The 25,166-nt window shown below is 39.1% G+C and overlaps 1 protein-coding gene across 5 annotated transcripts in view; it reads left to right on the top strand.

The window, feature by feature from the left end:
• CFAP58 (cilia and flagella associated protein 58) overlaps nt 1–22,785 on the top strand; it is a 135,004-nt gene extending 112,219 nt beyond the window's left edge. For all 5 annotated transcript variants that reach the window (XM_084995354.1, XM_084995352.1, XM_084995353.1 and 2 more), the window contains 3 exons: nt 14,986–15,105; nt 17,488–17,621; nt 22,084–22,785. In XM_084995354.1, the coding sequence (XP_084851480.1) occupies nt 14,986–15,105; nt 17,488–17,621; nt 22,084–22,195 (366 nt within the window). In that variant the 3' untranslated portion in view covers nt 22,196–22,785. The remainder of the gene's footprint in view (nt 1–14,985; nt 15,106–17,487; nt 17,622–22,083) is intronic.
• The last annotated feature ends 2,381 nt before the right edge of the window (nt 22,786–25,166 follow it).

Below are 25,166 nucleotides of genomic sequence, written 5' to 3' on the forward strand. Positions count from 1 at the left end.
ATCTTTCCACATTAAAATTAAGAATGTCTGTTCCTTAAAAGAAGTCATTAAAGAAAGCAAGGCACAAACTTTATATATCTTTATCCAGAATATATAAAGAATTATAAGTCAATAAGGAAAAGACAACTCAGTAGAAAAACAGGAAAACAATGTATGCGAACAGACATTTCTTAGAGGAGGTTCAACCTTATTTATGCTAAGCAGAGACATGAAATATGCAACCATACTAAGATACAATTTTGCTGTTACTAGAGGGATAAAAGTTAAGATGTTTGTAGTTTTCTATTGCTCTGTTATAAATTATCACCAATTTCACAGCTTAAAGCTCTGAAATTTTATGTTACACATTATTTTATAATTTTGGTGATCAGGAGTCTGGGTATGGCTTAGCTGGGTCCTCTGCTGAGGAATTCCTGAAACACCAAATGGTGGTAAGGATGCAGATAAGTGGGGATCTTTTTATATAATGCTTTGGAAAATAATTTTACATTATCTTACAAAGTTGAACCTTCATACATCTTTAAGATGCAGCGATTCCACTTCTAGGTTGACATGTGGGAACAACTTGTCTTTGTGAACTAGTAATTATGCACAAGAATGTTCAGAGAGGAGCTCCTGTTGCGGCTCAGCGGTTAACGAGCCTAAGATCCATGAGGACCCAGGTTCGATCCCTGGCCTTGCTCAGTGTGTTGAGGATTCAGCGTTGCTGTGAGCTGTGGTGTAGGTTGCAGATGTGGCTCAGATCCCTCACTGCTGTGGCATAGGCCAGCGGCTTCAGCTCTGATTCAACTCCTAACCTGGGAACCTCCATATGACACAGGTGGGCCCTAAAAAGACAAAAGACCAAAAAAAAAAAAAAAAAAAAAAAAAAAGAGAATGTTCAGAGAAACACTGTTAGTAAAAACAAAACCCTTCAAACAATCCAAATGCCCACTAACAGGGAGATGGGTAAATTGCAGAGGTGTCATCCAATAGCATATCAGGTGAACTACATGAACAGAAACATACAATGACACCGAGAAAACTATGTACACTTGGATATATATTTATAAAGCTCAAAGCAAAGCAAAATTAAGTAATAAGTATATGATAGAACTATATGAAAAAATCCAGGGAATGATGAGATTCAGAATGGTGCTTACCTTGACTGATGGTGGCAGTTGTGTAGGCCCAGGGATTTAGGCATTGATAATGTTCTGTTTCATAGGTTGGAGGATGGATTCATAATGAGCATTCATTTTGTTATTATGCTTTGTAGTTATATATGGTATAGATATCCTTTTGTATGGTTGTTATAAAAATTTAAGAAAATATTATATTTCATAAGTCATACATGAAGTCAAATTTACAGTAAAATAATGTTATGTTAAAAATCCAATAGTTTAAATTATTCTAGTGAGTTAATACATTATTACAATCAAAATGTAAAATTTTGTAATTAAAGTGTAAAATGTAAAATTTAAATAAGACAAAATAGGCTTCTCTGTATGAATTTTCCAAGGAAAACATCTCATACAAACTTTTTTCCTTACTATTTATTATGAAAAAAGGTCACATTTCAAGTGGCTTGACTTCAAGTGGCTTTAGCTCTTAAATTAGTCCTTCCACAGTGAGGCTCTTCTCTAATTCATGAATACAAATATTATTACTGCTACTAATACTCCCACCAACATCCATCTGAACTATTTCCCTCTGTATGGTCCACCAAGTGGGAATCACCTCTTTTTTTGAACCTTCCCACACACTGCACACCACCCCTACCCACTCTCTGTGGACCTGACATTGTTCTGTCTTGCTTTATGACGTAGTTATTTGTCTTTCTTCAGCTGATGGTAAGCTCCTTGGAGTTTTTGACCTTACTTATCTTCATATGTATGAAACTGGCACAAGTAATATGCACGGTATTGGTACTAAATAAAAACTTAATTGACTTGGATTTTTTTACACCTTTTTCACTACAGGCTTTAAGAAAAGTCAACACTATCATTATTTAACACATACAGATCCTTCACATACATTAAGCTGCTAAGGTACAAGGGTAAAACAAGCCAGCATTTGTGGTAATGGAGTTTAGTCTGCTCTAGCCGATTACGTCTTTGTATAGGACTTCATAAACATATATTTACTTTTGGAAATAATTTCCCTTGTGAAAAGATCTATTAAGAAAGTTTGTGTTAAAAACAGAAGAAAAAAAGAAAGTTTGTGTTGCTTATATCAGGAAGCACCAGAACATTTATTGTTACAGAAATGGTGAAGGTTAGTGCATGCAAATTTCTCATATGCCTCATAAAACACTTAATCATCTATATCCGAAGCCGAGAACCACTGTGTAACCAAGTAGTTCCCTGCTCACAAGGAACTCAGCTGTGTAATTCTGTTTCATCCCAAATCCAGCATCCCCCATCCTCTCCAGGGGGCTTTACCACTTCATGACATCATAAACAAGATAGGTCCAGAGTTCAGCTTGGCTGACATGTTTGTTATAAAGCTAATAAACAAGAAAGCCCCAAGGTATCAGCCATTATTTTTTCCTTTTCTAAAGCTAGATAGAAATGTTATATGTTTACAAAGTTTCTCATTTACTTTCCTGCTAATGAAAACAGGCATTCCTAGATAAATTAGGCAGTGTTCCGGATTCGCCTTTATAGAGAAAGGGAAATAATTTGGTGTAAATTTGTAAGTCCGGATTTAGTCTTTTGTTAAAAATTGTGGTTGGAGGTGGGAGGATGGAAAAGGCCTGAAACCAAGCAAAGAGGCAAAAATGTACTGCATTTTTAATTATGGAAGAGGGTTATGTGTACAATTAGAATTTCTGTGTTTAAGGAGGCTGTTGAGAAAGTCAACACATTATTTAGTTGAGGACTGTAGTTTGAGTTATGTTTGCATTTTCACACATATGTATCGGTATGTATGTGCACATATTAATGGAGTTTTCAGAGCCAATTAACTGAATACATTTGCAGGTCTTATGAATTAAAAAATATTTGAAATAACTCATACTATCAGAAAACCACTATAAACATTTAACTAAAAGATCAAGTTTGTACAAGTGGTTTCTTAATTATATACAATATATGCAATGAACAGGTTTAGCTCGAATCTATGAAATTTATTGTACTGGCTCCCTGGGGTGAATTACATACAAACTCTGTAAACAGGAAGATGATACCTAATGGTCTAATTCAAGTAAAAGTTCTTAACATAAATATACTTTACCTCTATGATGTGTCCTATTAAGATATGATTGGCATAGTTTTCTGATAATATAATTGCACGCAACAAAAGTACGGAGCCCCAAGAATGACTAGAACACAATAGCAGTTGTGAGGGATCTGTAGAAATATCCACTGTGGTTCTGACCTTAAAGGCTTGTAATTCAGTTGGAGAAAAAGAATGGATTCGTGGAGATGAAATACTGAAGTAACACAAATGGCATCTCGACATTTTGGAAACAAGATTTTCTGTTCTGTGAAGTAGGCTTCCTCAGGAGTAGCAGTCATGGGATTAAAAAAAAAAAAGTCAACTTCATCTTGAACCCATTGGGTGATCAAAGACAAGATGGGGTCTCTTTCCTTAGAGTGCATGATAGCCAAGCATCTGAGAGGGTGGCTTTTACCCTGGTGGGTTCCTTTAGTGTGGGGCTTTGGATCAGGAGGAACGCTGCCTGTTTCACATGAGTGAGCTAGTTCACGGGGTGAGGCGATTTTTCCCAATGCTTGCCCAAGCAAATTGATGAATCTACGGTGAGCAGAATCAATGCACTGGCATTTGCCAAACTCAGATTCAGATTAAAACAGAATAAATTAGTTCCTCTCAGTCAGTTATTGCCTCAAATAGGTGAGTTGAGGAAGAAGAGTGTTAGGTGTGCATTGAATGTGAACTACCTTCTGTTTTCAGCTGAAGATGCAAAGCAGAAGAGGGGATATGGAAACAGACAGTGAATACAGAATTGTAACTTGGTGGGGAAAGGAGTTCTGTGAGCAGCTCAATTTTTTCCTCTGAATTGTATCCAGAATAGCACTGACTCTTATTTGCATAGACGGGTTCAGAATGTAGACTTTTAATTTATTGTCAGATAAAATAGATACCTGAAATCTGAGTGATTCCATATCTGGAGTTCCCAGTATGAGGTTACAGACTGTCACCATATAGTGACAGTATTATTTGAAGCTAATACTGTAATTAATTTCTTACCACTCTACTCAGCCAGTGTTGACAATGAGCTGTGCTGTTGTCCAGCATAACTTGGCAGAGACTCTTGCAGCAAAAGAATCCATAACCAAAGAGTCCATAACCACGTCTGACAGTCTGTCCAACCAAAAGCCTGGGATGTCTAGGAAGGGAACATCATTTCAAGGATGGACGTAGTGTGGTTAATGCTGTGCTCAGCCAAAGAGAGGGCTAGTCTCTTGGCATTAATAGCCTAGCCTTTTTTCCACTACAACTGTTCATAAAGTAATTTAAAGACTGAGGCATGCTACAAAGTAATATTGATGTGCATTATGCACAAACTCTGAATAAATAAAGAAGTGCCAACCTGAAGATGCAATCTTTTGTTGGTAGGGAAATAATAAACTATTTATGATTTTCTTATGATGTTCCATTGACATATGGTGCTTCTAACCTAGTGACAAATTAATTGACTTGGTTTAAAAAGAAATGGATGCGGCTTAATGAAGAAGGACAGGATATGTATTACAAGGCAGCTGGTTCTGCCACCGCTGGCTTATGGAGACAATATACATCGGACAGCTAATGAGTCTCTGTTGCATAAGATAGATTCTCTTTATAATAGAATTGCATGCTTTGTCTCTAAATGGGGTTATTATACACACCATTGCACAATGTTTGAAGAGCTTGGTTGGCCCTTGTAGAGGGTTAGGAGAGAAATAAATTGGAAAACAATCGTACTTAAGACCTTCAATCCATCAAACACTCCATATTTATCTAAATTACTAGCACGTTCTCCCCACACACAAATATGTGTGATATACACAGTTAGAATGTTAATACTGACCAGCCTTCACTTCGGTTTTATCAAAATTGGGGTTTTCCGTTGTAAGCGGAGACCCAAATTCACACTGGTGAAGCCTGGGAGTGCATTTCAACCACTGCCTCCATCCCCTCTCCCCGTGTTCTTCACACATTTCACTGTCTTCGTCCCTGAAGTCTCATTTGGTATTCTTTCCACCTACCATGAACCCACATGCATCACTTGTCCAGGGTTATTTAACTCTCAGAACTCTTGGACTTTGAATACTCAGGCAGTTTTCATGGTAATTCACTCTGTTTCTTCACTTTGCTCTGTGCTTGTGGGCCCTTACTGTTCACTCACTCAGTTATGCTTTAGAATAAATCCATTTCAATGCAGTCCACAGCCTTGAAAAAAAACCCAGGGAATTAAAGAAGAAGACAGGATAAGCGGCAACATGGTTCGCTATGTGAAGATTCCAGGTCTCGTTAGGCATCACGGCAGATAGTCTAAGTCAGCAGAAGGGAGAGCCGAGTTGTGTCCTTACCTCTGATACCCTCTCACCTGGCTTTGGACCTGGCTCCATTCTTCTATTGATGTTACCATGTAGCTTTTAGGAATTATGTAGCTCGGTTTGATCCAGATCTTTCAGGGTTATAACCCGTCTTCAAGCCCCAGAGGAGGTGTTGCATGGAGAAAGTGGTCCTTGGGTATCCTCATGGGGAGGTTTTTGACTTATCGAGGGAGTTGGACACACCACGCATTCCCGTTGACCTTGGGATTCTCACCTGTGAGGTGAGGTAAAGACGCTTGCTTCTTCCAGCCTTTCTCCTGTATTTCCTTCCTCCCTTTCTGCCGGGAGCAATCGAAAAGACTTAGTGCCTGTGAAACTTTGGAGGGTTCTTGGAGCAAGGTGGTCTTTTCACTTCGACGTTGTTGTACCCCTGACCAGATTGCTTCCTCCTCATCACTGGGAGGTTCTTTCCTTTTCGACTCAACTCATACTCTGGGTGCAGAGAAAGATGAGGTGAAAGAAATGGACAAAACGGTTTCATGGGCTTCTCCACATCCTTATTACCCTCTCCAAATTGAATCTTGAAGCTCTGTCAGAAGTGTTATTTTTCCAACAGAGCAGGTGTTAAGTGACCATAGAAAATAAACTCACCTCCTGATACCATTCTCATCACTTGCTATATACATTTACCGGGAAGCTTACATTGCAAGGTGTGACAGGACATGTTGTACAGCAAAGGAAAATCACCACTTCATAATTCTGTTTGTTCACCTTTTTTCTTTGGTGCATGATTTTGGATTTCTGTCATTTCTGGAATTATATCTTAAATGATGAGTATTAGTTGGAATATTTGTTTCTCCAGAAGCTTATCCCATCCAACTAATTTTTAAGTTGCATACATTCTTTTGAAAGTAGAGCCATGTTATTTGTAATAAATGTTTTATAATTTGGCCAGGGAAAAGGAAAAACAAAAACAAATGCTTAACTGTGACTGGTTAATGACATTTCTTTTATCTCTTTTTTTTTAAGATGACTTTTATGTTATCTGGCAAAACCAGATTCTTCGATGACAATGTTAAGACTACTTAGCTCTAGGTTAAAATGAGTTTCCATCTGACTGGGTGTTTTATTTGATGAGAGGGCTTTTACTTATATTTTTTCCCTTAACATAATTAATTACCTTAAGAAAGTAAATGTAAAAGTACAGAGACAAGCAGACACACTAGTTTTTTTTAGTGTTCATTTATATTATTGCAGTTTAGAGAAATTGGAATCTAGAATTGAGATGCCTTAGAAATAAATCTTTGTTTGTATGTAGTATCTTTAGTTTAAGGATCTGAAAACATGTTACAAGCAATTCAACTTCAGGGTTTATTGGATTGATTAAGTTATAGAATTATAATTTCCTTTGGGATCCTAGGAAGTCCTTTCTTTTAGTTCTACAAATTTGCATATCTTAGTTTTCCTGGATTTTTACCTGCTCCTCAAACCATTTTGAGGTCTCCTTTCTTCCCATCTTAGGTTTTTTAAAAGACTCGCTTTATTTACTTCCTGCTTCTGATTTGTTTTCCAACCTCTGTGTCCTTTGCTCCCCACGTGTTACTCCAGCCTTGTTGACCAAGACTGCTTGGTCCTCACAGTCCACCACAGCCCATCACAGAGGCTATTTTCCATCCTTTTCTGGTTTCTTCTCTTTACTCTATTTGATGTCACTGACTATTCAAATCATTCTTCCCATTCTATTTTATTTTTTTTCTCTTTTTTGGCCACCCAGTGGCGTATGGAGTTCCCTGGTGGGTAATCAGATCTAAGTCACAGCTGTGACCTATACCGCAGCTGCAGCAACACTGGATCCTTTAATCCACTGTGCCAGGCTGGGGATCCAACCTGTGTCCTGGTGCTGCAGAGATGCCACCCATCCTTTTGTGAGACCCTGGAAACTCCCATTTCTTTTTTTTTAAACCTTTTCTTTATTTGGGAACACTCAATTACTCTCCCCCATTCTCTTTCTCTGGGTCTTTTTTACTTACCCATCCCTTATATGCAGTTGTTCTCAGATATCTGATTGTTCTGGCCTTCCCTATAAGCCATCCCAGTTGATGGATCCACTGTCTTGGCCATGTCCCACCTCTAGTTCCAACTTGCTTGTCAATTCTCAAGTCTGAGACCTTATTTTTACCTCCTCTTCTAGATATTCCCATAGGGCCTCAAACTAAGTCTCAGGAACCCACTGATTGTCAGAAAAGAATGTAGTGATAGTTTCTTTTCCCTGCCTCTACATCCTCCCCCGCCCAGCCTCCCTGCCTCTATTGCCTTGACCCTCCAGCCTCCGTGGTGTCCACATTAGAGACTTTGAAGTCCTCTGGGCTCCTGCTCCTCACTTCCTCACTTGTCTGGTCATTCACCAAATCCTCCTGATTCTATCTCAGAAATGTCTTCACCTCTACCTGCTTTCCATTCTACTGGTCTTAGGTCCAGCTTTCTTCATCTTCTGCTTATACTGGTGCCCTGAGCAGTCCCTTCATTGTTCTCTGCCTTCCTGCTCCAGCTCAAGACAAACCCAGGCATAGTTCATCTTTGACTCCCAGGTGCCTAAAGGATGTGGTCTCAAATCATATCTCCTGTGCCAACCTATGAGCCCAGCCCTTTCTGCTTCTCCCTCTTTCTGCCCAGTGCACCTGCCGAACTAGACTCATCCCTTCCATGTTCAATCACTGAATCTTGGCCTAAAAAGCTCTTATTTTCTCTCTCTTCATAGGAAAAACTCCTATTTATTCTTCAAGGGAAATTTGAAGAATATCTCCCCCAACTCCTCCAACTAGTATTAGTCACTCCTGCTTTTACTGGCCAAACACTTTGTCGAAATCTGTCACTATCCTCGTCTCTCAGTCCTGTGATCATAAATTTAGGTAGAGTGAGACTTTTCTTTCTTATTTGTCTTATTGTTTGTATCTAAATGCTGGGCACATCTTGGGTCCTTGATGAGTGTTGGAATGTGCATGACTCTTTAAAATTGAAATATGGCTGATTTACAATGTTATGTTAGTTTCAGGTGTACCGCGTAGTGATTTGACATTTGCATACATTATGAAGTCATCATGACAATAAGTATAGTAACCATCTGTCCCCACATAAAGTTGCTACAATATTGTTGACCATTTTCCTTATGCTGCATATTATATCCTTGTGGCTTATTTATTTTATAACTGGTGGTTTGTACCTCTTAATCCTCTTCAGCTATTTCTCCTCCCCCAACCCCCTTGCCTCTGGCAACCACCTGTTCATTCTTCATATCTGTGAGTCTATTTTTGTTTTGTTTTGCTAACTTGTTTTGTTTTTCAGATTCTACATTTAAGTGAGATCATATGGTATTTATCTTTTGCTGACTTATTTCACAGAGCATAATACCTCCAGATCCATCTGTATTGTTACAAATTGCAAGATTTTATTTTTTTGTGTTAATATTCCTTATATACCTGTAATTACATCTTCTTTATTCATTCTTCTATCAATGAACATTTAGGTTTTCTCTGTATCTTGGCTATTATAAACAATGCATCAATGAACATTGGTATGCATATATTTTTTTGAGTTAGTGTTTTTGTTTTCTTCAGGTAAATACCCAGAAGTGAAAGTTATATGTTGTATGGCAGTTCTATTTTTAATTTTTTCAGGAACTGTTTTCCAATTTACAAATTGGCTGCACAAATTTACAATCCCACCAACAGTACACAAGGATTCCACTTTCTCCACATCCTCAACAATCTTTGTTATTTGTGTTCTTTTTGATGATAGCCATTCTGACAGGTGTGAGGTGGTATCTCATTGTGGTTTTGATTTGCATTTCCCCAATAATTTTGTGATGTTGAATGTTGAGCATCTTTTCATGTGTCTGTTGGCCATCTGCATGTTGTCTTTGGAAAAATATCGATTCAAGTCCTTTGTTTTTTTAATAGAGTTTGAGGGTTTTTATTCTGATATTGAGTTGTATGAGTTGTCTGTATTTTGGATGTTAATTCCTTTTTGGATATATCATTTGCAAATATCTTCTCTCATTGAGTAGGTTGCCTTTTCATTTTGTTGGTAGTTTCCTTCTCTTTGCAAAAGCTTTTTACTTTGATGTAGTTCATTTGTTTATTTTTGCTTCTGTAGCCCTTGCCTATGGATCCAAAAAGATATTGCAAAGACCATTGTCAAAGAGTTTACTGCCTATGTTTTCTTCTAGGAGTTTTTATGGCTTAAGGTCTTACATTTAAGTCTTTAATACATTTTGAGGTTATTTTTTGTACATGGTGTGAGAAAATAGTTTACTTTGATTCTTTTGCAAGTGCCCTTTCCAGTTTTCCTAACACCATTTATTGAGGAAGCTGCATTTTCCTCATTATTTATCCTAGCTTCCTTTGTCATAGATTAATTGACCATATAAACATAGGTTTATTTCTGGGCTCTATATTCTGTTCCATTGATTTATGTGTCTGTTTTTGTGTCAATGCCATATTGTTTTGATTACTGTAGCGTTGTAGTGTAGTTTGAAACCAGGGCGATGTGTTCTTCTTTCTCAAGAATACTCTGGCTCTTGAAGAGTCCATACAAATATTAAAATTACTTGTTCTAGTTCTGTGAGGAATGCCTTTGGTATTTTGATCGATATTGCATTGAATCTGTTGATTGCCTGGGGTAGTATGGTCATTTTTAACAATATTAATTCTTTTAATCTATGAGTATGATATATCCTTCTATTTGTGTCATCTTCAATTTCTTCCATCTGTGTCTTATTGATGTGAGTATAACTCTTTAACCTCTTTTTTTAGGTTTATTATTTTATTCTTCTTGATGTCATTGTAAATAGGACTGTTTTCTTAACTTATCTTTCTGATATTTCCTATTAGTGTAGAGACATAGAATAGATTTCTGTATGTTAGTTTTGTATCCTACAAATTTACTCAACTTCTTAATTAGTTCTGGTAGTTTTTTTTTTGGTAGCATTTTTAGGGCTTCCTATATATAGTGTTATGTCATTTGCAAACAATGAAATTTTATTTCTTCCTCTCAAATTTAGATATATATTGCTTATTTTTCTTGCCTGATTGCTGTGGCTAGGATTTCCAATACTATGTTGAATAAAAGTGGTAAGAGTGGACATCCTTGTCTTGTTTCTGATCTTAAAGGAAATGCTTTCAGCTTTTCATCCCATTGGCTGTGGGTTTGTTGTTTATGGGCTTTGGGATGTTGAGGTATTTTCCTTCTATATTCTTTTGTTGAGGTTTTTATAGTAAACAGATGTTGAATTTTGTCAAAAGCCTTTTCCGAATCTATTGAAATGTTAATATTATTTTTATTCTTTAATTTGTTAATTGTGTTGTATCACATTGATTGATTTGTGCATATTGAACCATCTTTGCATCTCTGGAATAAGTTCCACTTAATTATGGCATATGATCATTTTAATGTATTGTTGAATTTGGTTTGCTAATATTTTGTTGAGGATTTTTCCATCTATGTTCATCAGTGATATTGGTCTATAATTTTCTTTTGTTTGTGGTGGTTTTGCCTGGTTTTAGTTTCAGGTTGATGATGGCTTTGTAGAATGAATTCCAGAAGTATTCCTTCCTCCTCAAATTTTTGGAATAGTTTGAGAAGAATAAATGTTAACTCTTCTTTAAATGCTTGGTAGAATTCATATGTGAAGCCATCTGATCCTGGATCTTTCTTTGTTGGGAATTTTTTTTTGTTACTGATTAAATTTTTTTATTTATCTGTTCATATTTTCTATTTCTTCCTTCCTGAAGCAGTCTTGGGATATTGAACATTTCTAGGAATTTAGCCACTTCTAGATTGTCCATTTTATTGGCATATAATTGTTCATAGTTTTCTCTTATGATCCTTTATATTTCTGTGTGGCTGTTGTAACTTTTCTTTCATTTCCAATATTTTATTTACTTGGATCTATCCCCTCTCTTTCAGGCTATATGTGTCTTTAGATCTGAAATGAGAAATGAGTCTCTTGTAGGCAGCATAATTTGGGTCTTGTTTTTGTATTCTTTCAGCTAATCTATATCTTTTGATTGGAACATTTAATCCGTTTACATTTAATGTAATTATTAATAGATATGTACTTATTGCCATTTTGTTAATTATTTTTCTTTTTAAAAAGTTTTTTGTTCTTCTTCTTTTGCTTTTTTCCCTTGTGATTTGATGACTATCTGTAGTGTTACGGTCAAGTGCTTTTCTCTCTCTCTCTCTCTCTCTCTTTTTTTTTTTTTTTTTTTTTTTTTGTCTTTTTGCCTTTTTTAGGGCTGCTCCCACGGCATATATAGGTTTCCAGACTAGGGGTCTAATCGGAGCTGTAGCTGCCGGCCTGTGCCAGAGCAACAGCAACATGGGGTCTGAGCTGCATCTGTGACCTACACCGCAGCTCATGGCAATGCCGGATCCTTAACTCATTGAGCAAGGCAGGGATTGAACTTGCAACCTCATGATTCCCAGTTGGATTTGTTAACCATTGAGCCATGACAGGAACTCCCTTTCTCTTTTTTTAACGTCTGTATTTTTATAGGTTTTTGGTTTGTGATTACCATGTTTGAATATTATGTATCATATATATATGATTATTTTAAGTTGATGATCTCTTAGGTTTGAATGCATTCTAGATTTTTCCTCCATACCATGTTTAATGTTTTTGATATCATATTTTACATTTTTTATGTATCTCTTAACTACTTATTAGATAATAGATGATTTTTACTACTTTTGTATTTCAACCTTCCTACTAGCTTTGTATGTTGATTTATTACATTTACTGTGATGTTTGCCTTTACCAGTGAGATCTTCTCTTTCATAATTTCCATATTTCTAGTTGTATCTATTTCTTTTTCACTTATAAAAGTTCCTTTAACATTTCTCGTAAAGCTGGTTTAGTGGTACTGAACCCTTTTAGCTTTTGCTTGTCTATAAACTCTCTACTTCAAATCTAAGCTATAATCTTTCTAGGTAGAGAATTCTTGGTTTTAAATTTTTTCCTTTTATCACTTTGAATATATTGTGTCACTCCCTTCTGCCCTGAAAAGTTTCTACTGAAAATCCAGCTGATAATCTTATGGGAGTTCCTGTGTATATGACTAGTTTCTTTTCTCTTGATACTTTTAATATTCTCTCTTTATCTTTAATTTTTGCCATTTTAATTACAATGTGCCTTGGTGCGGTTCCCTTTGGGTTGATTCTGTTTGAAACTCTGTATTTTCTTTTGCAGGTTAGGGAAGTTTTCAGCTATTATTTCTTCAGATATTTTCTCTGGCCCTTTCTCTTTCTCTTCTCCTTTTAGGACCCTCATAACACAAATATTATTATACTTGATGTTATACCAGAGGTCCCTTAAACTGTCCTCACTAAAATTTTTTTTCTTTCCATTTCTGCTAGTCTTGTCTTTCAGTTTACAATTCCTCTATATTATCGAATCTGATGTTGTTTCCTTCTTGTGTATTTTTTATTGCAGTTATTTTATTCTTTAGCCGTGTTTGATCTGTCTTTATATTCCCTTTGTTGAAATTTTCACTGTGTTCATTCATTCTTCTCCCAAGTTCAGTAAGCATCTTTTATAGTTATTACCTTGAACCCTTTGTTTATAATATTGCTTATCTATGCTCCCTTTAGTTCTTTTTCTGAGGTTATGTTTTGTTCCATTTTCAATATGTTCCTCTGTCTCCTCATTTTTCCCAAATTCTCTGTGTTTATTTCTATGTGTTAGGTACATCAGTTAAAACATTTTCTGACCTTGGGGAAGTTGCCCTATGTAGGAGATATCTTTGGGGCCCACTTCCCTCTGGCAACAAGAGCTATATGCTCTAGTGTTTCCCTCTTTGTGGACTGTATGTGTCCTTCTATTGTGGCAGGGCTGATTACTGTTGGCAAATTGGTAGGTGAGGCTGGCCTCTGGTCAGGTTGGCTGTGAGGCCTTTCTTCCTACAGTGGTTGTGAGTCCACTGGAGGGCAGGGTAGGCTTCCTGTGTGGTTGGCCACACAGTCTGGGGATCATGAGGCTGCCCCCGGCCCACTGGTGGGTAGAGCCAGGACTCTATGTGGCTTGATATATGATTTTTTAAAATTTATTTTTTATTTAAAAATTTAATTAAAGTATAATTGATTTACAATGTTACAGTGTTACTATATATATACACACACACATATATATATGTGTGTGTGTGTGCTATACAGCAGGACCTTGTTGCTTATCCACTCTAAATGTAATAGTTTACATCTATCAACCCTGAACTCCCTGTCCATCCCACTCCCTCCCCCATGGTAACCACAAGTCTGTTCCCTATATCTGCGAGTCTGTCTCTGTTTTGTAGATAGGTTCATTTGTGATATATTTTAGACTCCACATATAAGTTATATCATGTAGTATTTGCCCTCATTCTGACTTACTTCACTTAGTGTGATAATCTCTAGTTGCATCCATGTTGCTGTGAATGACATTATTGTGTCCTTTTTTATGGCTGAGAAGTATTCCATTGTATATATGTACCACATGTTCTTAATCCATTCATCTGTCCATGGATGTTAAGATTTTTCCCAAGTGTAGCTATTATGAATAGTGCTGCTCTGAACATAGGGGCGCATGTATCTTTTTGAATTGTTTTGTCTTGGTATAAGCCCAGGAGGAGCATTCCTGGATCATATAGTAATTATATTTTTAGTTTTCTGATGAACCTCCATACTATTTGCCATAGTGGCTGCATCAATTTACATTCCCACCAACAGTGTGTGTGTGGGGGTTCCCTTTTGTCCATACCCTCTCTAGTATTTGTTATTTATTTATTTATTTACTGTCTTTTTGTCTTTTCAGGGCCACACCTGTGGCATATGGAGGTTCCCAGGCTAGAGGTCTAATCAGAGCTGTAGCTGCCAGCCTACGCCACAGCCACAGAAATGCCAGATCCAAGCCGCATCTGTGACCTACACCACAGCTCACGGCAATGCAGATCCTTAACCCACTGAGTGAGGCCAGGGATTGAACCTGCAACCTCATGGTTCCTAGTTGGATTCATTTCCGCTACGCCATGACGGGAATTCTGCATTTGTTATTTGTAGACTTATTAATGATGGCCATTCTAACCGATGTGTGAGGTGATACTTCTTTGTAATTTCGATTTGCTTTTTTCTCAGGATTGGTGATGTTGAACATCTTTTCATGTGCTTGCTGGCCATTTGTATGTCTTCTTTGAAGAAATGCCTGCTTACATCTTCTGTTCATTTTCTATTGGGTTGTTTGTTTTGTTGTTGTTGAGTTATTGTTGAAGTTGTATGAGCTGTTTGTATATTTTGGAGATTAAGTCACATGGCTTGATGCATGATTGAATGAATCTATGGGTAAATGTGATCAGGGTGGACCTGGGATGGATCTTAGGATGATCCCAAATCATCCTGACATGCTGCTAAAGGCACGTTCCTTGTCTTGATGGGGTTGTTTATCTCCATTTGTGGTTATGCTCTCCACCAGGAAAAGGAGAAACTGTATGTGGAACTAAAGCACATCCTGGCACGTCAGCCTGGGCCCGAGGCTGCAGAGCAGCTACAGATCTACCGCCACACACTGCGGGAGAAGACCAAGCAGCTAAAAGTAAGTGGCCGGCTCTCTCCTGGCTGGGGGATGGCTGAAGGACTGCCACACTCTGGGAAACACCCCTGGACAAGTCCACTGACTCGACACAAAGAGCCGGTTTCCCAAACACCATACTCCATTGAGGTCAACGTTTTTAGTCCCCCAGTCCTCGTAGGAGCAGGGAAAGTCCCAGAACTACTCCTCTGCTCCTAGACTAAGAGACCCCATACTTCCTTTCACCAAAGAGGGAGATGAGCCAGTGGAGAAAGAACTGGGGAGAGAATGATGACAATGGAATGGAAATTTGGGGGTTAGGGTTTGTGTGCTTTATCTCAAGATGACTTAGAGGATTTGGATGGTGGGGAAGAACAGAGGACATATTTTAACACCATTGCCCACCGAAGCAGACCACTGTGTCAAAGTAGACTTTTGCTCTCCTATTCCACCTGAAATAAATGTACACAAAGCTCAGACACTCCTCTGTCCTCCAGGGCCTTGCTTCATGACCATCTATCAAATAAGTAGCCATGAAAGGGCAGTAAAATCATTTTAGGGTTCTGTTAGAATAAACTCCCTTCTCAATGACATAAGAATGTCATCTGGAGAGATGGAATATTTCACCCTTACATGTATCTTTTTAAAGTTTTCTCAAAAAGTTTGTGTTCCCGCTATATGTTTAGCTTTACCTCTTAAGCAAGTACTTAGATATTCCCAACATATTAGGGCAAGTTTATACACACACATGAATGAAATGTAGTACATGCCAGCTGAATCTTGGCGCTTACCTGCGAAATGATGGTAATAATCACTGCCTTTCTACCTGGGGTAAAGTAGATGCCATGCTACTAATAGAGTACTAATCCTTTCACAAATAGAATGTTGTAAAATCGCATCCTTTTGCTTAAAAAAGGCAGATGAAAACAGAAGTGTAATGACAGCATTAATTTTCAACTTATCACTCTAAGCATTCATTTCGCATGAGTATTCTGAGACATAATTTGAGTTTTGCAGGAGGCATAATCTTTTGATTATTGTCATCCCTTTAAACAATTGAATATATCAAACAAAATAAAAACTTCTTTTCTCAGGGGGTGGGTGTAGATTTTAAAAGCAAATCTCTGTCTTCATAAGACTGTCAGAAGGGCACACTTAGCGCTGGCTTGCATTCAGTGGTTCATGGGAGACTTTTGTTGCTTTTAACCCTTTATCTCAGGATATCCAGATTTTTGCTCTGAATGACATGTAACCCCTGCTGGAAGAGATTCAGAGGTGGGTAACCCTAAGCCTGCCCGCCAATATGTCCTCATTATCGGCACTCTTCTAGGATATTCCACATTCATTTTTTGGAAACAAGATTTTTATTCCTAAGAGTTTAACTGTGAAGACAGATTCTCCTCCAACATGAAAAGTATATTCTTTAGCACATGATAACATACTCAGAATCCTTTTCATGGCAGTTAAGAGGAAGGAATTCAGAAGCAGATGAATACCTAAAAGATAAAGACCCCCTTTTTATACAGATTTTTAAAAGTAGGGAGCTAGAAGAAAAGCAAATCGAATCGTCTCCATGCCCCTTAGAACAATAGCCTCCCTTCTTTTCCCTTGACTTTTGTTGGGGGTACTCCTTGCTTTGGTGGGCTTTACACATCCATTCAGATGAGTAAATGCCCTCTTTTCTTGTCCGGCTTGAAAGAAATAGCATCTATGAACACAAGAGTGGAAGAGGCAGGTAATTAGGCTTCCCATTGTGGTCCCTCTTGGCATATTCCCCCATGCAGATGCCATAGTCCCCTGCTTCTTAGTGCTAAGTGTCCCAGGGCTGAGATAAACAGAGAACCTGTGAATAGTCCCAAAAGGCACAGTAAAGAGGTGATTGACATTCAGCAGAACAACACCTTGGAAAACACATAAATTGAATGGCTGCTTAGTGGTGGTGGTGGCATTATGAGTCTGAATAATTTTTACCATAATCCTCGGATGAATCATACTCCCTAGTGATGACTTTTCTGAAAGCTTCAAAAAAAAAAAAAAAAAAAGGCTTTAAAAGCAAGTTTATACTGTATGTCTGGGCGTTTTTCTGCTTCTACGCATAATGTTCTTGAAACCCATTACACCATTTATAGGTGCGCCTGTTTACATGTGCCTGATAGTTCTCCTTTTAAGCAGGGGAATGAGGTTTCATTAAGTTTGTCACTGGATTATGAGCCTTCAGATCTCCATCAGATTTTTACCCAGATACAGGCCCTGAACTGGTGTGCGGATTAACCATTAAACCTCGACATGGTTTTCTATCTCTAGCCTCACTGAGGTACGTGGCAGCAGATTACAAAAACTTTTTTCAGAAAAGACTATTGTCTCACTGTGTCTCTTCTGTTAATGCTGCTTTATTTGTCACACTAGGTTTTGTCCTCAGAATTGAATATGTATGAATCACAGAGCCAAGAATATAAGTACGAGATTGAGAAACTTACCAATGAACTGCTGAATTTAAAGAAGAAATACCTTGCCCAGAAACGTAAAGAATACATTCAGAAGTAAGAATTAGTCTGGTGTTCTCCTAATCTTGTTGTGCCAATTAACTGCTGATAGCAAAACAATTAGGGGCAGTCACGGAGTCGCAGACTTCACTGGGGTAAATTAAGTCACAGTAAATGACATTTTATGGGTCACTCAGTGGGTTGGTGTCAGAACAAGAGGGGTGTCTCGTCTGATACTAAGACCCCCCTTGGGACCCTAACTGGGATCCATTAGTACCAGCTCACTGGTGGATCTCATGTGAAGCAGAGGAAAACTAGAGGATTGAAAGTCAGGTTTGGTTTTTCACTCCCATGGGCATTTCAAGGACGCAGTGAAAGAGGGTTTGAATGCATCCTCCTATGATTCACTGATGGCAGCTATTTAAAGTAGCTGGATGCGAATTCATTTGCCAGTAAAAATCTACCCTTCTTGTAAGTCAGAATATTCCCCCGTTCCACATTTAGAAGCCAGTTCCTTGGTAGACTAAAATACTGCTAAAACTTGTAGCTAATTTAGATGGGTCTGACTTAATGTTCGGGTCTAGCAACTTAATCTGATTCCAAATCGATGGTGAGATTCATTAAACATGCATGTTCCCAGGTTCCATTTCCAGATATTTGGCTTCAGCAGGTTCTGGATGGGCCTCAAAAATCTGTAGTTTAATTGCTCCTCAGGTGTATTCCATGCATACCAATGTTGGAGAACCACCAATGTTAACGATGTGAATTAAATGAATGTTGGAGTGGAGACTGTAGTTTCCGTGTGAGGCCAGTGTCTGGCTCCATGGCCTTTAAGCTCTTTGAATGCTCGCTGTTGTCAGTAAAACATTTTGAATTTACAACCCCTCCTAATATATATGCATGTAGTTTTTAAAAGAAAATTTATATTTTGGAATAGGTTTTTTTTTTTTTTTTTGTCTTTTCTAGGGCTGCACCTGCAGCATATGGAGGTTCCCAGGCTAGGGGTCCAATCAGAGCTGTAGCCACCAGCCTACGCCAGAGCCACAGCATTGCCAGAGCTGCATCTGCAACCTACACCACAGCTCATGGCAACGCCAGATCCTTAACCCAATGAGCAAGGTCAGGGATTGAACCCGCAACCTCATGGTTCCTAGTTGGATTCGTTAACCACTGAGCCACAACAGGAACTCTAGGAATAGGTTTTGTTTTGTTCCTTTTTTTTTTTGCTTTTTCAGGGCCACATTTGCAGCATGTGGAAGTTCCCAGGCTAGGGGACGAATTGGAGCTATAGCTGCTGGCCTACACCACAGTCATAGCAACATGGGATCTGAGCTGCATCTGGGACCTACACCACAGCTCACAGCAACACTGGATCCCCGACCCACTGAGCGAGGCCAGGGATCAAACTCACATCTTCATGGATACTAGTTGGATGCATTTCTGCTGTGCTACAATGGGAACTCCTAGAATAATTTTTGTTTTTACCTTCAGTGTTTTTTAATTTATAAAGTACATATAAGCACTATTGTCACTTTGTAATTATTAGTAAAGCAAGGTTTTTAATTTTTAAAGATAACTTTTTTTGTTTGTTTTTTCTTTAGGGTGTACCCGTGGCATATGGAAGTTCCTGGGCTAGGGGTTGAATTGGAGCTTCAGCTGCTGGCCTACGCCACAGCTATAGCAATGCCAGATCCAAGCCACATCTGCGACCGACACCACAGCTTGCAGCAACCCTGGATCCTTGACCCACTGAGTGAGGCCAGGGATTTAACTTGCATCTTCATGGATACTTTGTTGGGTTCTTAACCCGCTAAACCACAATGGGAACTCCCCAGAGATAAAGTATTGAATCTCCAGTATCTTCTTTCCACTTTCCAGTGGGTCATTCCACTCATCTGTAGAGCTCATGCACTTCGTTCTAGAGACCAGTGATGTAGTTCAAACAGTTATAAGCTACTGGCCTGGCTAAACAGTGAATTATCTTTCTAGAGCTAATTAACCTCCCTGCCTTGTCCCTGGGATTTGGCCATGTTTCCTTTGACCTTATTGATTCCTTGCACCACACACACAGTTTTCTGTACACAGTGCGGTAACTGACAGAGGGCCTCTGTCCTTCCCGGTGGCCCATCTACTAGAATTGTGCTGTCCCTCATCCCCTCTCCCCCAGCAGCATGCCAGCGGCTCTTTTAATGAAAGTGAATTACAGTTACATAAAATTAGGAGTTTAGTCCCTCCATTCCACTGGTCACCTTTCACCTGCTTAGTCACCGCACATGGCTAGTGGACGCCTCACGGGGCAGCCCAGACACAGAGCTTGTCCACCATCACAGAGCATGCCATCGGATAACGCTGCTCTCGAATCTTTTTCTTTTCTATGAATCCTCATTCTTTTTAGCCCCTCGGACCCGACTAGGGTATTGTTAGTGGTTCCGTTTCATTGGGATCTATATAGTGAAAGGGGACAGAGAAATATGAGTTCATAGGAGAAGAACAAAAGTAAAAGATTGAGGAGCTGAAGGAAAATACACCAAGGCCAGAACAAAACTGCTGAGATGGTTGAGACTGGAAGGAAGAAAGCTGATGGGAGTCGTTAGGATGGTCTATAAATACATTAAAAAGATCATATAAAGGAGACATTATTCCCGTCAGTCAGTCTGAATCAGGCCAGAAGCATTAAGCTTAAATTCCTTCGGAGAGGAAAATGTAGGTTATTTAAGGCAAGAGAGGACAAGGTGGGGAGTGCTGCCTGCATCTAACAACAGGCAGGAGGTGGACAAGTTGTCAGAGTACTTGAAGGAATCTTCTTTGCTGGATCCACTCAAGGTGAAAGCTTTTGTCCCATTTCTGGCGGGTAGTTTTCTATAATAATGAAATGAATTCTGCTAAGAGACAGCTGGATTGATTAGCCAATCCTCTACAGGTTCTTTCCAAATGGTATAATTGAAAATAATCTCTGTGGATTGTCTGCTCACATATACTCTGTATAAAAGAGCAACTCAGATCATTGTTACCTTTTTGCCTTTTTTCATTTTTCTGCAAACACCATTTTTATCATGCTCCTGACCTGAAGCCCCACCCACATGCCTTAGGCTCCCCTACTCCGGGCCCCCAGCCTGGTCTGGAGTCTGAAGTACAAGTCATATTCTTTTGCAAAAGGTAGCATTCTCTTTCCTGAGGTGAATCATTTCTAGTTGTCATATCTAATTGTTTTTGGTCTTAGTAGTTTGCTCAATTTTTATTTTTAAAACAGGACTCCAAAGATGTTTTCCCTAAGATCTCTAATTATACAATAGGTAATTTGCATAAGTTTAATATACCTCTGCAGAACACCCATGTGTGTGTGTGTGTGTGTGTAAGTGTGGGTATTTAAAGAAAATCTATGCAGAAGATACACTCCAGAATTTAGGGTAGAACTTCCTTTACTGCCAAATGTACTATCTCCTGTATCTTCTCCAGATTTTCCTGTATCTTAAATGATATCTAGTAATAACTGCTTCTTGTCTAAAGTTATATGTGGAGTTCCCATTGTGGCTCAGCAGAAATGAATCTGACTAGCATCCATGAGGTTGCAGGTTTGATCCCTCCCCTTGTTCAGTGGGTTAAGATTCTGGTGTTGCCATGAACTCTGGTGTAGTCTGCAGATGCCTGGATCTGGCATTGCTGTAGCTGTGGCTTAGGCCAGTGGCTACAGCTCCCATTTGACCCCTAGCCTGGGAACATCCATATGCTGCAGGTGTGGCCCTAAAAATACAAAAAAAAAAAAAAAAAAGAAGTTACAGGAAAATTTGTGTTTCATAAATGTCTAAGTTTGATGAAGATACCTTGTGTGTGTGACAAATATTTATATTTCCACTGAAACTTTGGAGTATAAACATTGATAAATGATTAATTAGTCATTATAATTGAGCCACGAGAAAGATTCTTCTGACTGATCTTTGGAAGTAAACAAATGCTTTTAAAAACAGGAAGGTGGAGTTCCCGTCGTGGTTAACGAATCCAACTAGGAACCATGAGGTTGCGGGTTCGCTCCCTGCCCTTGCTCAGTGGGTTAACGATCCGGCGTTGCCATGAACTGTGGTGTAGGTCGAGACGCGGCTCGGATCCGCGTTGCTGTGGCTCTGGCATAGGCCTGTGGCTACAGCTCCGATTTGACCCCTAGCCTGGGAACCTCCATATGCCTCGGGAGCGGCCCAAGAAATAGCAAAAAAAAAAAAAAAAAAAAAAGACAAAAAGAAAAAAAGGAAGGTGATTACAAGTCAGGAGCCTCTAGTCCAGCACTTGAGCTATAATGAGGGCTTCTGTCTGTATTTAGATTAACATTAGGAAGGCATATTTAATTGTGCCTTTGCCTAATTCTATGTGTTATCAATAACCCCTAATTAGATTTAAACAACCACCTTAAAACTAAAAGCTTTGATCAAAGCAGTTTTCGTGGTTAACTCACCTGAAGAACTTAACATCAAACTTAGAAGAGGAAAAAAGATAGTATGGAAGTTAACTTTCACCTCCTCTCTTACAGGAACAAGGACAGAATAAGCATGGATGATGCCTTCTCCATGGCCAAACCCACTGGCCCTCGTTTCACTGGGGGCGGATTTCCCCTCAGCAAATCATCCAAGATGAAGTCCTAACTGGAGGCTGCTGTCTGGGTCCAGCCGAAGAGCTCATGTAATTCACTCTGGAACATTTTGGAGGAGTCACTTTGAAATCCCTTGGATCTGACACTTAGGGAAATCAGTGCTCAGATGCCAGGATGGAAAGAAATGCAGAACTACTGTAGCCACGTACGTAAAAGAGTGATGATCTTCTCTTAGTCCACGTGGATAATAACAGAATGTAATTATATCCATTCAATGAAGCTGACCCATTGCACGAAGCAGATATCATCACTACCACACTGACTGATTTGAAATGCACCACACTTAGACAGTCTGTATGAATGACACTTTGGGTCCTCATTTCTCCATTATTGACATTGGTGCATAGATTTTTATATTTTTTTAAAAGAGATTTTTGAAATGCAGTGCATTCTTATTAAGAAGAATCTAATTACTCCTCATTAACAAGCCATCGATGCCATGGAAAAAAAGGACAAACGCTCAAGTATTTAAAAAGTGTTTTGAGGGAGTGATTTCTACATGGAATTTCTTTTCAGGCCTGGGGTATGAAAATCTATTCCAAAGAGACACACTAATAAATACTTGATCATAAAAAATAAAAAGAACCTTTGTAGAGATTTTGATCTTTGCTTTGGTAGAGTATGCAATTAAAATTTAAAACCACTGTGAGAAATATTTAACACAAGGATTTGATTCAGAGGAACCAAGGCTGTAAAATGAAGAGTTTGGGCTGGTATTCTCTGAAAGTCTGTCCTTCCTAGACCTCCCACTTGGAGAACACAGTTACATAGGACAGGGATCTGTTTGGCTTCCAGGCTGCAGGCCAACACTTTGAGTCACTGAATCCCTGGAATTTTCTTTGTTGTTGAAGCCACAATTACGTGGGCATCAGTTCAAAGTTCCCTCGTTTAGAGTGTTTGTTCAGTAATGTTATGTGGGACACTCTGGCCATCTGTCTCACAATAACTTGACCTGTGTAATTTAAATTTTTTTTTTCTTTTTATGGCTACACCTGAGCTAAGGGTCACATTGGAGCTACAGCTGCTGGCCTACATCACAGTCACAGCAACGCCAGATCCAAGCAGCATCTGCAACCTGTGCCACAGCTTGTGGCACGGTTGGATCCTTAACCCACTGAGCGAGGCCAGGGTGGAACCTGCATCCTCATGGACACTATGTTGGGTTCTTAACCTGCTGAGCCACAACAGGAACTCCCTGACTGCTGTAATTGCTTCACATAATTGAGGAGTAAGTAGTTCAGGGATAAGCAAAGATAGTGTAAGTGGATCATTCCATTCTTGCCACAGGACTAAGATTCCCTTCCACTGGGAGGAGCAGGAGACTTAAAGACCCCAAGGTGTTCAGATTATCCAGAGAAGTGGGATTTTAAAGGGATCTCCTCTGTGTTCTGCTGTGCCCCTCAGTTCACCACTAGAAGCAGACCCAAGATGATGATGACCTTGAAAGCAACTTATTATGAAGTGATCCAGGAAACATGCCATGAGTGGGGAAGTGGGGCTGGGAAGGGAAAGAGACCAAGCTAAAGTGCAGTGTCAAGCTCTATAGTGAGAGACTGGCTGGATCTTGTGGGGAGCTTTGGAGGCAATGTAATCACATCTCAGAGCTGTCCATATCAGGGTGGGGAGCTGGGATATTTATATCCCTCATTCTTCTAGTCATTGATTAAGGACTTCTCTGGAGGGGTCCTTCTGGTCTTCCCTGCCTGTAGGTGAAGCAGCTCTCAGAATGAGAATGGCAGTGGCTGACTGTTGGAAGTAGAATTGGTTCAGGGCTGGGGGAACCGAGTCAGGCAGTGTCATCCTCTCTTGCTTCTTACACATGATCCCAGTTGAGAACTGCAGGTGGAAATCCACCTGCAGTGGAGCTGGTGACCCTTTGATGATGTGTGATCATCAGCAATTTGTGTACCACACAGGAGTGTAAGGATGGTTATGTACCAGGAGAATTTTCTAAGAACACGTTAAACCTCAAGAATCACAGTGGGGTCATTTCCATTTTTGAAAACCACTGATGATGTCTTCTCCCAGAGCCAACCAAATTTTGTTTAGACAAAAGTCTTTTACAGATTTGGTAAGACAAAGCAGTTAGGAAACATGTACTGCACTGGAGGGTTTCTCATCCATCCAGGGACATTTTGAAGGATAGCCATAGCCAACATCCTTCTGCATCCTTAGTGGCTTTATCAGAGGTTCACTTGTCCAGGGAAATGGGATCTCTGATTCTTGATCTAAACAATTGTGGCAAAGACTAGAGACAGATAAATGCCAGGTTCAAATCCCAGCTCATCCTAACAATTGAGTTGTTTTGAGAATTAAATGAGTAAATGTATGTAAACTTAGAACAATGTTGGGCACATAGTAATTGTTCAATAAATATCTTAATTACAGAAGAGATACCTTATGTTTTGAAATTTGAGAATTTTGAAGAGATATCTTATGTTTTGAAATTTGAGATTCTTAGCCTCATTTAGAAGGTGGATGATGCTAAAATGTCTGGATAAAGCTAGATTTACTAATGTAATTTATAGTTAAGTATCTTGCAGAAATGCTGTGTCAGGGACCTCAGGGAAACTTCTGTATAACTTTCTTATATTGTGATCTGGGGACAGGTCCTTCACTTTCAGGAGTCAGAACTTCCAGAAGGAAAGATCTGGGTGACCTCTAGCTACTGTCTTCTTCCTGCTTCTCTCTGCATAATGGAAAAGGGTGGTCAGCCTCTGCTGATGACCTCTGATCTTGGTCCCATGAGCCCAGGTCTTGTGGGCTCTGGGAGCTGACACAACAATTCTGTAAGCTCCATAAGCTTATGTTCACATAGAGGAAGAGTGAATTAAGCCTAGAAAAGGTGGAAGCTACTGCTGCTGCCTCTCATTTACTGTACATCCTGACAGCCCAGGGTATTATAAGCAATAACTATTTAGGTGCAGGTGTTGCTACTGTAGCCACAGTGCAAAAATGAGCTA

The sequence above is a fragment of the Sus scrofa genome, chromosome 14 (genome assembly GCF_054392235.1).
Source record: "Sus scrofa isolate SSC_HxYL_T2T_F1_AM1 chromosome 14, Sscrofa_HxYL_maternal_Yorkshire_Landrace_v2.0, whole genome shotgun sequence".
In the NCBI taxonomy this organism is placed as follows: Eukaryota; Metazoa; Chordata; class Mammalia; order Artiodactyla; family Suidae; genus Sus; species Sus scrofa.